At 42.3% G+C, this 13,459-nt stretch overlaps 1 protein-coding gene across 4 annotated transcripts in view; it reads left to right on the forward strand.

The window, feature by feature from the left end:
* The window catches only part of LOC118922095 (contactin-associated protein-like 3), a 219,561-nt gene that overhangs the window by 181,588 nt on the left and 24,514 nt on the right, over positions 1–13,459 (forward strand). For 3 of the 4 annotated variants that reach the window (XM_036904445.2, XM_036904444.2, XM_057498477.1), the window contains 3 exons: positions 1,779–1,976; positions 5,442–5,598; positions 10,432–10,559. In XM_036904445.2, coding sequence (XP_036760340.2) covers positions 1,779–1,976; positions 5,442–5,598; positions 10,432–10,559 — 483 coding nt within the window. The remainder of the gene's footprint in view (positions 1–1,778; positions 1,977–5,441; positions 5,599–10,431; positions 10,560–13,459) is intronic. The other variant, XM_057498476.1, reaches the window with a different exon arrangement.

A 13,459-nucleotide genomic window follows, 5' to 3' on the forward strand; every position in this document is an offset into this window, starting at 1 on the left:
TTTCGTGAAAAATAAGGGGAACATAATGTGTCTTTGCTGGGATCTTTTAAAGAATATTTCTGGAAAGAGCAGTCATTTAAATTCTTTTTTACAGAAGACAGCTTGATTATTTTCAACCTTCCCTTTTTTCCACTTGAGAAAGATTTCTATTACTACATTTAAACCATGCAAGACCATAAATCTATCCTACTTACCACTACCCTTTATCAACTATTCAGCCACATCATTTTTCTTTGTGCCATAAACCCTGAAAATAATGACACAATGGCATCATAATTGAACTCCTAAGCCTAACCCAGTCTTCTACATGGCTTCTTCACCCCCACTTCATTTGATGGAGAAACCCTGAGGGTGAATGGGAGTAGGTAAATACACAAAATAATGCCAGGCCCACTTAAGTAATTTTTCAGGAAAATGTTGAAATATAAAGTGTCTAATGAAAATGTGATTAAAGAAGAAAAAAAAATCTATGGAATTGTTGTTGCTATAGGAACACTCACAGTCCCCATCAGTGAGCAGAGAGATGATTTATTAAGTCTTTTTCCTAATTGAATATAGACCTGCATTAGTCATGCTGACTCATGACTTGTTCCTGTTCTTGCTAGGTTTTTACATATTCTGTGATGTTCTTTAAACATTGTCTTTGAGCCAGAGTTCTTCCCAGGCCCTTAGGGTTCTCTGCCAGGATCTCTGGGAGTATCTGGTACATTAGGGATCGTGAGCACCTGTGTGGCTGTTTGATTTTCCCTAGACTCCCTTGGCAGGACAGGAGCGAGCAGGGACTCTTCAGTGGCCTCTTTGTAGCATTTGGATTTTTGAAACTTGTTCATGTAGTAGCTATTGAAATAATACAAATGAACTACACAAGACTCTCTCCTGCCCCTATAATTTGGAGAGTTTATATGTAGACCAGTCATCTTATCAGATACATACTACAGAGAAAGTTGTGTGACGTGACATTACACACACAGTTGAGCCATTTGGAGGTGTCTGGCCACTGCACCACGGGCCTTTATACTGTGGGAGCTTCTCTATCTTCATGGTAGGAGGTGTATTTGGGGGAAGGTCAAAGAAGTCAATAAAGTTTTCTTCTGTTATAAACATTGTGGAGTGTGTATTGTTTTTTAAATCTGTAAAAAGTCACAGGTAATCAGTGTAACAGGTATGTCTGAACCTGCCCACAGCCACTGGTGGGGCTTCATTACTGCCAGGGCTGGTTCTGCTAGACATGCTGTGAGGCATGGTTCTTCCTGCTGGCCACTGAAGGAGGTGCTGGCACCCTGTCAGGTTTGGTCATAAATACTTAATTCCTATTATTTTGCATGATCATGTGGGCTGCTTGCTGCTCAGATGTGCTTTTTACATATTTCTTTGAGTACCAGAGAAAAAGATGCTTAGGTGGGGAATATGCTTATTAAAAAGGTAAATAATACATAATACAAGTTTGGCTTTCTTCTTACAGTAATGGAAAGAAACACTGTTTAAGAGCCAAAAAGTTCTATTGATGACAGAGTATTGTAACACAGAATTCTCAGAATTGGCCCCCTGACAGTGTTGAAGACATTCAGGGTAATGCCAATTTCAGTAAAGTGAATCCCTAATGTTAATATTTTAAGAATTCCACTTCTGTTGATTCCAGTCTCAGAGAGATGTGGTAGCTACAAAAATAAAAACCTTAACTCAGCAAAAAGATGCTTCTGATTTTCCTGTTTATTTTTAGTTCCTATAGCCTCGCCACAGTTTTCTTTCTCCCTCCCCAACCCATTTCTGCCCCCAAGACACCGCTTGGACCTCAGTGCAGCACAATGGCTCCCACTGGACCAGGATTAAGAGCTCGAGTGGAGAAAGCCCCCATCCTTTGTCTTTCAAGTACACGGCCAGCATGGAACAGCTCCAGGCCATAATTGGCCATGCAAACCACTGCCAACAGGAGCTGGCCTTCTACTGCAAGAAGTCAAGGCTTTCCACTCTCCAGGGTGAGTCATCAGAGAAACCAGCCACGGTGGGCAACAGTGTCTGAGGGTCACAGTGCCTGCCACACATGCTGGCAAGTTTGTGTCCATAATGCCCAGATTACAGTCTGGAAATTACAGATGCTCTTCTTTGGAGCAAAGAGCAAGGTCAATATGTGTGTGTGGCTCTCTGCTCAAAGCTGTGGATGATCTGAAGTCTCTTCCCACACTCAGCTGGGTAACTGAGCAGCAAAAGCCCCTTACAAGGCCCTTGGAAGGCACAGTGCTCATCCACCATGAAGGGCAATGGCACCCTGATTCTGCTTATCTTAGAAGGTATTGCTTACAGCAAATATGGCTTAGTCATTGGGTGATGGTTCTGTGAGATTCTTCACCATAACTGAATGTAGTTAGCATCTCAGGTAATTAGTAATTAGTTGGTATTGTACAATTCTTTCACGTGACATAGCTGCTCGTAGTTCATTTTGCATATCCATTCTACCTTTGAAAATTCTGTTTCTGGTTTTGCATCTCCGTCTTTGAAATTGCTCATTTCATAAGAATGTGCAACCCCACCACCTTCATGAAACTCCTCGGTTTCCTGGAGGCCAGTCTGCCTCTTCTCTGATCAGGTGTCCGGGGCCTGGAGTGAGCAGAGGGCAGTAGGCAGGGTCATCTGAGTTCAAGTTTGGAGCCTGTCACTTAGCAACCATGGGACTTAGAGAGCTGTTTTATCTTTTTTAGTCTTCAGAGCCAGCACTCCAACCTCCCAGTACTTAATTACACAATGAGCGTAAATGACATAAAGCAAATGCTACTTATTTGTATCTCTCTGGTTTATTGAATTGTAGTTAGCGGTAGAGGGCTTTAGAATTTACCATAAGTTGCTTGCTGCCAAATAGATCACTGAGCTAAATTTGTATGTTCCCAGAAGACTGAAAAAGCTGCTTCCTGGAGCGTCAGTCAGTGCTTTGGAAGAGTGTGGGCTGGATTTCCCAACCAGGGAAGATAAGGCAAAGGCAGGGGAGTATTGTTGGGGCCCACTGCCGTCAGTCAGAGAGACAAAACCAGCCGGTGAATCAGGGAGCAGACTCAGGCCTACTAGCATGTGGTCTGTTCCAGGTCCTGGACACCACCCAGATCAGGAAGGAATCCCCACATGGAGGGCCAGTGTCTGCCTGCTGATCTGGAAGTGATTGCTCAATTGTTATCCCTCCCATATAAATATATAAAATAACAGCCACAGAAACAAGTATTCAACTGGGGTTAAGGAAAAGGTAGAAAGAGAAAAGAACTTTCAAACTGTTAAACACCTGCTGAAGAAAGAAAATAGGGGACTGCATTGTGTGTACATGCTCAGGTCAGCTGCATGTCATGTATGCTGTTGCTAGAAAATTTTTAGTACAAAAGTAATTTAAACAAATTCAGTGCAGTCCTGTAGATTCCAGAAGCTCTTAATTAGAGTAGGGGTGAGGCAGGCAAATAGGGTAGCTTAATTATACCTTAGAATTGTACTAATTTGCTCAGCACCATCCCAGCCACAAACGGGCAAGTCGAACCCTGATGCTACCCATGTGTGCAGGAGTGGAATCAGCCAAAGCCTTCCCCTGAGCCCTCGTGAGGATGGTGCCATGTGGGAGCAGACAGCTCAAGAATTTTATAGGGTAGATGGGGAAATGTCAATCAGAATTTAGTTTTATCCCAAGAATTTTCCCCTGTTCAAATTCTCAGAAGTTAACAGGAAACTGGAATTGAGGCACAGCAAGGCTGGGGCCTCAGTACGGCCTGAGCTGTCGTGCAGGTTTTCAGGAAGTCTGGGGAGGCCCATGGAGCCTGAGCTCTCCTTAGGGCCTGGGAACATTATTCCTGCAGCGTCTTTGAGAGCCCTGTCACGGAGGGTTTCAGGGCATAGGATGAGCTGTGGCTAAGGAGGTAGGTAGATGACACGAAGTGTTGGTCCTAGGTGGTTACTCAGGCACCATCCTGTGAGCCCTAGGGTCACAGGGTTGTAGCTGTGGCTGGATAGTTGGAAAGTGAGCCAGGGGCTCAAACAGTTGAGGAAGTGGAGCCATGCGTGCTGCTCCAGTGACCCCCACCCGCCATTTGTTTCCATTTCAGCCTCTAGTTCATCTTCATGTTGTTCTTAACTACTTCCTATGCAAAGGCACTAAATGACTCCGAAATCTTAAGTGGAGTCCAGTGCATTTTGTACCTTTAAAAACATTTTATGGTTTTTATTTTGGAATGAAAATGAAGAATTCTGATGTAAACACACAGTAGTGATTTGTGTATAGTCTCTTTGCTCTTCAATCTATGAAAGAGTAAGTATTGAATAATGATGTTTTTAAAATGGTATTTTGAAAAATACCTGTTAGATATCTGTTAGGCCAAAAATATCTTCCACCCCTTGAAGATAAGTTTTCAATACACTGACAAAAATTAAAAGACCGTGGATGTTGATTTCTTGGCACGGACCTCACCCGCGGGCCTGCTGTGGTGGTAATGAATGTAGTCGTGTTTGCAAGCGAGAGGCTATCAGCAGAAGCTCTGGCCCCATCAAACAGGGAGCCATAATGAGCAGTGGCAGCTATAAGTTAGGGACAAGCTGGGATGTGTTCCAGATTCTCAGTAGGCGCCTTGTCGGGACAGCCTGAGGGTTTGCAAGAGGACAGGCATCTTTGCAGATCCAACTGATAGATGTCACTTTGATTTCAATTTTACATCCCACTCTGATTCTGTTTACAAGGGACCTCTTCCCCTCCACCCTCCTGCAGGTTCCATCTTTTCTAATCATTCTCACCCAGGTGTGCTGTGATTCCACACTAGGGCCTCAGCAGTGACTCAGCGTAAATGTGCAGTCCTGTAGAGTTGTGGTGGCCTCTGGCCCTGCCGCTTAATTGTGGTGGCACTGGCGAGGAGTAGGGCTAAAGAACTGAGCTGTAGTGGTCTAGAAGAGGTCTTATCAGTGCCGTTTCTTTAGTTTCCAATATGGAGCAAACCCATTCAGTAAAAGAAAAAGCACATGTGTCCAAGAAATGTCAGACATGACAGAAAGTATCAGTGTTTTCAAGAAAGTTTTATTTTTCATAATAACAAATTCTTTCGGTGGCTTTTTAGGATCTCAAACAGATTTTAGATAAGAGTGTATAAATTACTCTCGTTTTAACTTTGATGACAATTCATTTTTGAATGTTATATCCAAATAAATTATGTAATTGGAGTCCTCAAGAGAACTATGTAAATATGCCTGAATGAGGTAGGAACTACTTGCTTGTTTTCTGATGAAAGAAAAACATATGGATAATAATGTAAGTCTTGATATTGAAATACTTTCTAAACAGTTAGAAGCCCTCTTAAAAAAGTTTTCCTATGGCAGAGTTAAAATATGCTCACTTCTAAAATAGTCTCTATGTTTTAAATAGAGGGGAGTAAAGGAACTATACTGGGAGGCAGGCAGCGGGTGTCACCTTTCTCATACTTGTCTTTCAGATGGAACCCCAGTGAGCTGGTGGGTTGGAAGAGCCAATGAAACACACACTTACTGGGGAGGTTCTCTGCCTGATGCTCAAAAGTGTGCTTGTGGATTAGAGGGGAACTGCCTAGATTCTCAATATCACTGCAACTGTGATGCTGACCGGAATGAATGGTGATTTCCATATAATATCCCTGTGCAAACTGTCATTTTTTTATTGGTTAAACTGTGTTCCTTAGACTTACGTTGGACGAGACAGTACATTAAGGAGAATAGATAAAGTATTTCCTAGCAAGGTAAAGTATAAGCTTTGATGTGTATGGTGTTAATGAATCTGGAGCCTAAAACATTAAGCTATTCCTGTTTACCTGTGAATAACTAATCATGTCCATTTTATTTTTCTAATATGATAAAATAGGAATACCAGATTAATGTTTCCCATTCACTGAAAGTAAAATATCAGACATCTGAAAGCCAACTTTAACCCAATTAATACAATGTCCACCCCATGGCTGGCCCAGGGTTGTTTGCTGACTTCCCTGACATACAGTTGTGTTTTTAAGTGGCCACAAAGGGGAAACCAGATAAGGCCTAGATATTGAGCCGGAGTATGTGAAACAATACTCTCCATTCAGCTGGAGGTCTTAAAAGGTTAGCGACCCAGAGAAAAGGGGGATGAGGACAAATCTCCCAGTTAGCACTCTAGGTAGGAAAAAGCAACTCCCTGAAAATCCGTGTCTACAGATCTGCCCTCACACAGATCTGGACTCGAAGTTTACATGATTCAGACTGTCTTTGAATTAAGTCAGTGTGTCCGTGAAGCCATGTCAGATTTGCACCACAGTCCAGAGAGGCCTATCCATTGTCCCACAAGGCGTTTCCCTGGCCTTCTGCACTTTTGAGATACAGAAATTGAATTTTATCCAGCTGTCACCATCTCAAGAGTATAGATATATTGGGATGGTTTGTTTGTTTTGTCATTGGGTGGTTCACTCATCGTAGAATTACATAAAATTCTTACTGGAGGCCTGCCCTTGCTCTTGGTGCAAGCGGCACAGGATTCCCATGGATGACAGCAGCTCACAATATGCAGTACTCATAACACAGTTACACAGCACTAGAGGAGAGAAATGGGAGGAGAAGAAATCACAAAGAGATATGACATATGAAAAAACAAGATAAAATAGTATATGAGCCCTTTGAAAAAAGAAACACTACCATTGAAACATGAGAAAGCAGTCAGGTACTATTCACAGAGATGATTTATAAAAGAGCCAAATGAATGTTTAGAAATGAAAATATAATCATTAACATTTATGACTTGGATCAGATACTATACACAAGTGATCAGAAAATTAGTGAAATGGAAAATACATGTTGTACATATAGACAAAATGGGGTTAACATTGATAATGAGAGTAAACTAAAATAGAGTCAGGTTAGGGGGAGATTAAGGAAATGGGATCTCTGCACATCTTCTTACCTGAAACTGACCATTCTTGGTAAGAGCTTTAAGCTTTGCATTCTGTTAAACCATAAACATCCTGGATGAACACCTACTGCCTACAGCAAAGTAGATTTCTGCTGAATCACCTTTTCAGACAAGTATGTGTAGATAAACATAGTTACAATAGCTTTAGCCAATCATAATTCTTTCAAAACAATTTTTGTAAACCCCCTTGGAGTTCTTTTTGCTTTAAAAACTTTAAGCCCTTTCCCCTCTTTGGAGCATACATTTGGGTTTCCTCCTAAATATATGGTCCCATAAGACACCAAATAAACACAACTAATTATTTTGTGGTTTTACCTTTTTTTAGTCTACATTACATGGTGTCAGAAGTGGGATCCAGAGTGACTGACCTCCAATTCCAGGGCTGCTGTGGACACATGCAGGGTGCCTGCAAGAGGCCACTGTTCTCTATAGTCTCCTCTTGTGGCCCAGTTCCTGGTGGTATGTTCTCCTGGACCCAAACCTACTCTCAGTGTTGAGATTCAGGCCATTATTTGGGTGTCCTCTGTTGCCAGCTTCTGTCCCCAGTCATTTCTGAGGTGAGGATTCCATCTCCACTCCTTTTTGAGTGGAAGATTTGGATGTCAGGTTCTTGTGACTTCTCTGGCAAGTACTCAGTGATGGGAAATAATTCTTCTAAGGGCATCTTTAATAAGCAGCCCCGTACCAGGACTCCTGCTGGGTTAGTTCAAGGATAATGGTCCTTCCTTTTGTAAATTCATCACCCAGGATGATTTAGGCTGCATTCTCCAAGACAGGGCTCACTTAATTTCATAGTGGGCATAGTTGCACACAATTAGAAAAAAAAAGTTATAAATCCAGACAAAAATGAAAGGAAAGCTTATTTTAATTGGTATCTGGAGACCTCCAAATGAAACACTGAAAAGCTGGCTTCCCTACAGGTAGTCAATTCAGATCTAAGAGGTTTTCCAAATTAGAAAAAAATCAGCTGAAGCCTCACCAACTCTCCCTCCTCCTTCAGCTCCACTTACCATTTCATCTCCCTCTTTACTACCCCCTTCTTTCTATCTTTCTTTAGCCAGTCTCTCTTTATACCCTGGAGACCCTGACAGTCCCTCAGACATGAGGCCCTTTTTCATCCCCCTCCCCCACCGTTATGGCCCCATTTAAAATCAAACCAGTACTTTGGGGGAAATTGATCTAACCATAGGGAGAGGCAACTAAGGCCCTAATAGACATGGGGGGCAAAACTCTTAACAGGTTTAAACCCCATCAACCTTCTCTATCCCTTTCCTGGGAGTACTCAGACTGGGCAAACAGGGTCTCTAATTACCCCCTGATGTGTTTAAATCCCTCCCTTATCCCACTTGAACCGGGATCCACTCAAGGCCACCATCTGCTCCCCCTTGATGCCTTTAGCTCCTGTTCACTTCTTGGACTGAGATTTTCTTGAAGCTCCATTTCCCAAAACTGGAAACTATTTCTAAATATCAAGCCCCCAAATCTATACCTTCAAGAAGATCCTGACACCGTAACACCCATCTCTGTTCTTACTCTAAAACCCCCTACCTCTTATGAAATTGTTTCACGACCACCTGTAACCATCACTGTTGCTCGCTGTCAGTCTTTAAATCCTGCCACTCTGTTAGCCCTACTCCCCTGATAAAAACCCCCATGACTGTATTTTTTTGTTGAACCAGCTTCTAGCCTCCAGACCTGACTTAAAAGAAACACTCCTCAAAAATGCAGATTTAACTTTGTTCATTGTTGGTTCTTATCTTAAAGATGAAACAGGAACGTATAAGGCTGGTTATGTTATTGTCTCCCTGATAGAAAACACTGAGGCTGGATCCTTACCTATGGCTGTGTTGGCCCAGCAAGCTGAACTGACGACCTGACAAGGCCTTGCCTCCTGGCTGCAGACCAGACTGCAGACGGTAGCCATGCCTTCAGTGGGGGTCATCACTCTGGCATGCTCTGGAAGCAGAGGCTTCTTCGCCTCCTTAGGACAAGAGATTAGAAACAGTTCACATTGTAGAATTTCTAGATGCCCATTCAAAAGCCTAAATCATTAGCTATTATAAAAATTCCAGGTTATTCAGTGGCAGACAAAGAGGGAGAAAAAGGAAACCATTCAGCCAATGCTGCCACTCAACCGGCAGCCCTCCAAAAAGAAAAACCTTGGAATTACTGCTCACACCATTACTTACAGGAATTACCAAAGACCTTAAGGATACACTTAAGGATGCTCCAGAAATAACCTCAGGGAGGACCATGCGCACTGCCAGTTACTTTGTCCAATTTTTTGTAAAGAAAACAAAAATCTTAAAATTTTCTTCCTGAAGAGAATGTTTTGATGCTTAAAGAGAATTGGAATGGTCAACTATTCAGTTATGCAGATACTTTTGCAGCAAAGCTATTAGGCTGAGCCATATGAAATTGCTGATCTTTTGACCTGCAAATATGTTCATTTCAAATGCTTCCACTAGTCTGACCAAGGATGAGTGGTGGTTTTGCAGTTGTTAGGAGTTAAAAACTTTCTAGGTTCTACGTGGATACAGGGCATGAGAACAGAAAACTAGACAGACTATTATTTGTCCATAAATCAAAAGCACATATGTAATTAGAGCATGTAATAAAAAATGTGAACAGCTGGTAAGGTGTAGGAAAATCTCCTTACTTTGACTGTGGATGGTGGAGTCAGCTTCCTCCCTGGGTCCTCTGGCTTCCCCTCCAGTTCTTGTATTGGTACCATAGATATTAATGCTTCCCCAAATACACTTACATGATGATATTATTTATTTTTATTGTTATTAATTGAACATCCCCTAAGTTTTCCAGAGGCACTCACGGTGGCTTTTATGCCCACATCCCCAACACACAGGGCCTGGAAAATAGAGATGTGCAATAAGTGTTTGTTGAATGAATGGATGGTCTGCAGTCGTTGGCAGAACACTTTCCCATGCATTATCCCATTTCTTAATAACAAGAGTACGTTGTGTCGTACCTTCATCTTGGCTTTGATTCAGTATTTTGTTTTGTTTTGTTTTCCTGAATTTGTGTTATTGACAAAGAAGTGACTAATAACCATAAAAGGAATTTCTGAAACGTTCAGTAAAAAAAATTCTGAGAAGTGGAAACCTAAATCTTGTCAGGGAGGTGATTTTTTGTTTTGTTTTTAATGAAGGCAGATGGCTCTTGCTTGTGTACGTTTGCATTTAAGCATTGCATAGTGGCTAAATTGGAAAGAGCAGTGAACTGCTTAATTGCATTGAAAATGTGATCTCATGCCTGCCCTCATGACTGTGGTTTTGGGCTTGCCTGCTTTGTTGTCTATGGTCACCTAGATGAACAGTGGTCTCTGGTCCACAGACGACCTCATTAAATACATGACAGTGTCTGTAAGTGTTCAGATGAGCCACCATTTGATTTCCCTGTTAGGTATTTACAAATTTACCTCTTGAGCTGCAATAAAGACTATTACTTCTCTGTACGTTATTCAAAATAATGTTAAGGTGATTGTATTTGTTTTCTAGGACTAGTGACACAGTGGTCCTTTCCCATAAGGAGCACCTCCCAGTCACGCAGGTTGTAATGACAGACACAGGCCGACCACACTCTGAAGCAGCTTTCACCCTGGGACCTCTGCTCTGCCAGGGGGACAGTAAGTAGTGGCAGGAGGCACCGTCTTGACCCCTGATAATATGTGTCAGTGTTTATGAGAAATCTAGCTGCATGGGTTCATAAAAACAATATCTATCCTGATAATCTATATTTCATTAGGAATACATTAACTTGTAAAATAAGTGCATACTGCAATTGAGAAAAATTGTGTGCCTTATATAGTATCTAAATCAGACTACTTCCATGAAGACTCATGGAATCTGAAAGAATATCTCACTTCAGCAAACATCTGATAGACACCTACCCATATAAGGCAGTTTGCTGAGTGCTGAGATACCTCCAGTTGCTAAGATAATGAGAGCACAGGAGGGCAGAGCATCTCAGTATGTCTGTCCCTTAATGCCTTCTGACAGTTTGAAACGTTTACACAGAAACCACCCTGCTCATAACACCACTCATTCCCCAACTGCATCCAGTTCTTCTCAGGCTTTCTCCGAATTGACCTTCAGCAACTTTGGACTCTGCTCACGACTGACTCATCTTTGACTCACTTTTTGTCTGCCTGGTGCCCAGCATACCAGAGAATTCTAGTTTCCTCCTTCCCTTCTCTTTCCTAATGTTCCCTCATCTCACCAGTGGGATAACGCTGGGGTGCCCCAAGCCTCTGTCCCTGGGTCTCCCCCCTCTCCATCAGTGATCTTTTCCCATTAGGCTCGTGGCTTAAATACGTCACTGATGCAGTAAACCCTGTGTCTGCACCTCAGCCCCATCTCCCTGAAGCCCCAACTCCTGAATTCAAGTGGTTGTTTTGTATGTCTACTTGCATTTCAGTAGGCATTCAAACTCAACTTGTCAAAAAAAGGAAAAAAAGAAAAAGAAACATTTCCGTAACAACCTTGCTCAACTCTGTGCATGGCAACTCTGTTCTTCCTGCTTCTTAGACTGAAGACATTACAGCTACTCATAATTTCTGTTTTCCTCCCTTAACCTACATCTAATTCATTGGCAAACTGCATTGCTTCTTACTTCAAAAATGGGTCTAGAATCCACCTCCATTACCACCTGTGCCTGGATTGTATCTGGATTGTTGCAGTGGCCCTATAACTAGTCTGCCTGCTACTGCCTCTTCTCCCCTAGCCAGTACTCCTCACAGCAGCCAGAGGGAGTAAATCTGGCATGTCAGCCTTCAGCCCCATGCTCCCTAGTGGCACTCATCTTAGAGAGGCCAAAGTCTGAGAGCACTGACACTGTGGTGGCCGTGTCACTCTCTGAACCTGACAGGACCTCAGTGGGGCCTGTGGAGCCGCAACTCTCCATGGGGCCCCACAGGGAGTGTTGCCATGTGAGGAATTCCTGGTGTTTCTGAACTTTGCTATTGAAAAAAGTAAGAGATTCCTATTTCAGGTAATAAAAACACTGAGATGTGAATAGCCAAAATCAAGGGAGCACATTAACACAACTTGACTGACAATAATGTGAAGAATTTTTTCTCACGCATAACATAAAAATGCAGACCACAGCTCAGTTTCCGGATGGGATGACGTAGGCACACCCTACCCCACCTCTCCCACTGAATCTACCTGTGAAATCTTGGCAGCACACATGAAGCCCTTATCGCAGGACTCTGGGAAGCAAACAGTAGCAGGGGAGGGAAACTGGAGTTTACCATTTGTTTTCTCCTTTAGCATCTCAGCCAACACAGATACGGGCACTGGGTCCCAAACAGAAAGTGCCCCTGGAGAAGCCCTCTAGTTCTGGCAGGAAGAGATGACAGGGAACTCCTAGCTGTCAGGAGTGCAGGAATCTCATCTTCTCCCTTTTTCTGTTTTCTCAGTCCCTAGTCGCCAGGCAGTCCCATGGTAGTAGTAACAGAAGCTGCCTTGGATGCCCACAAGAGCCAGAACTACAAGGGGAAGGGCCTTCTGCATTGAACCCAGCAGCTGTGGCTCCAAACAGTGGGCAGCCTCATGATTCCTTTCTTTCTCTGTTCTCCTATCACTTGCAATGGACATGGGTATAGTTGCAGAAGTGCACAGGAGAACACAACAGAGTAGGCTAAATACAGCCTCAGTATAAAATTGAAAAGGGAGTATCTGGAAGAGCAAAGAGAGGGAATTGTTCAGGAAAGCAAAACCATAAATTGTTCATGAAGTCCCATACTCACCTCAGAGGCACACATGTATGGGTCTGTTCCTAATCATAGAGAAGTTGAGAACTGACTTAAGAGGCTACTAGCCAGGACCCAGACTGGCCACTGGATGATGCATAAGTGAAGCAGATCTCCACAGGACTGCAATTGCTTTGGAAAGTGGACTGGCATTAGAGCCATGGCCCACAGAAGGCAGGCTGGACTGTGTGGCCAGATCCTAGCCAAGCCAACTGCCTGCCTAAAAGAAAAATATCAATATGCTTTATAGAATTTAAGCAAAGTTCAGAGTTTGTTAACATAGTATTTAAAATATCTAGGAAATAATCTAAAACTACTTAGCATACAAAGAACCAGAAAACTATGCCACAGGAAGAGATAATCAACAGATACTAATGTCAATATGACACATAAGTTAGAATTATCTGCCAAAGACATTAAAACAGCTATTACACAAAACTCTAACAAGTAAAATCATAAACCCTTTTGAAACAAATAGAAAAAATGAACATCTCAGCAAAGAAATAATGTATGTAAAGAAGAGCTAACTAGCAACTTCAGAAGTTAAAAGTACAATAACTGAAATAAAAGATGCACTTGATAGGCTAAATAGATTTGAGAAATAGTCAGTGATCTTGAGGATAGATAGAAATCTTCACCCAATCTGAAAGAAAAAAGATTGAAAAAAAAATAAGCAAGTCTTCAGGAATCTGTGGGTCAATAATAAAAGATCTAATATTTACGTCATTGAATTTCCAGAAGAAGATAAGAAAGAATGGGGTGCTGAAAAAACA

Source organism: Manis pentadactyla, chromosome 3 (genome assembly GCF_030020395.1).
Source record: "Manis pentadactyla isolate mManPen7 chromosome 3, mManPen7.hap1, whole genome shotgun sequence".
In the NCBI taxonomy this organism is placed as follows: Eukaryota; Metazoa; Chordata; class Mammalia; order Pholidota; family Manidae; genus Manis; species Manis pentadactyla.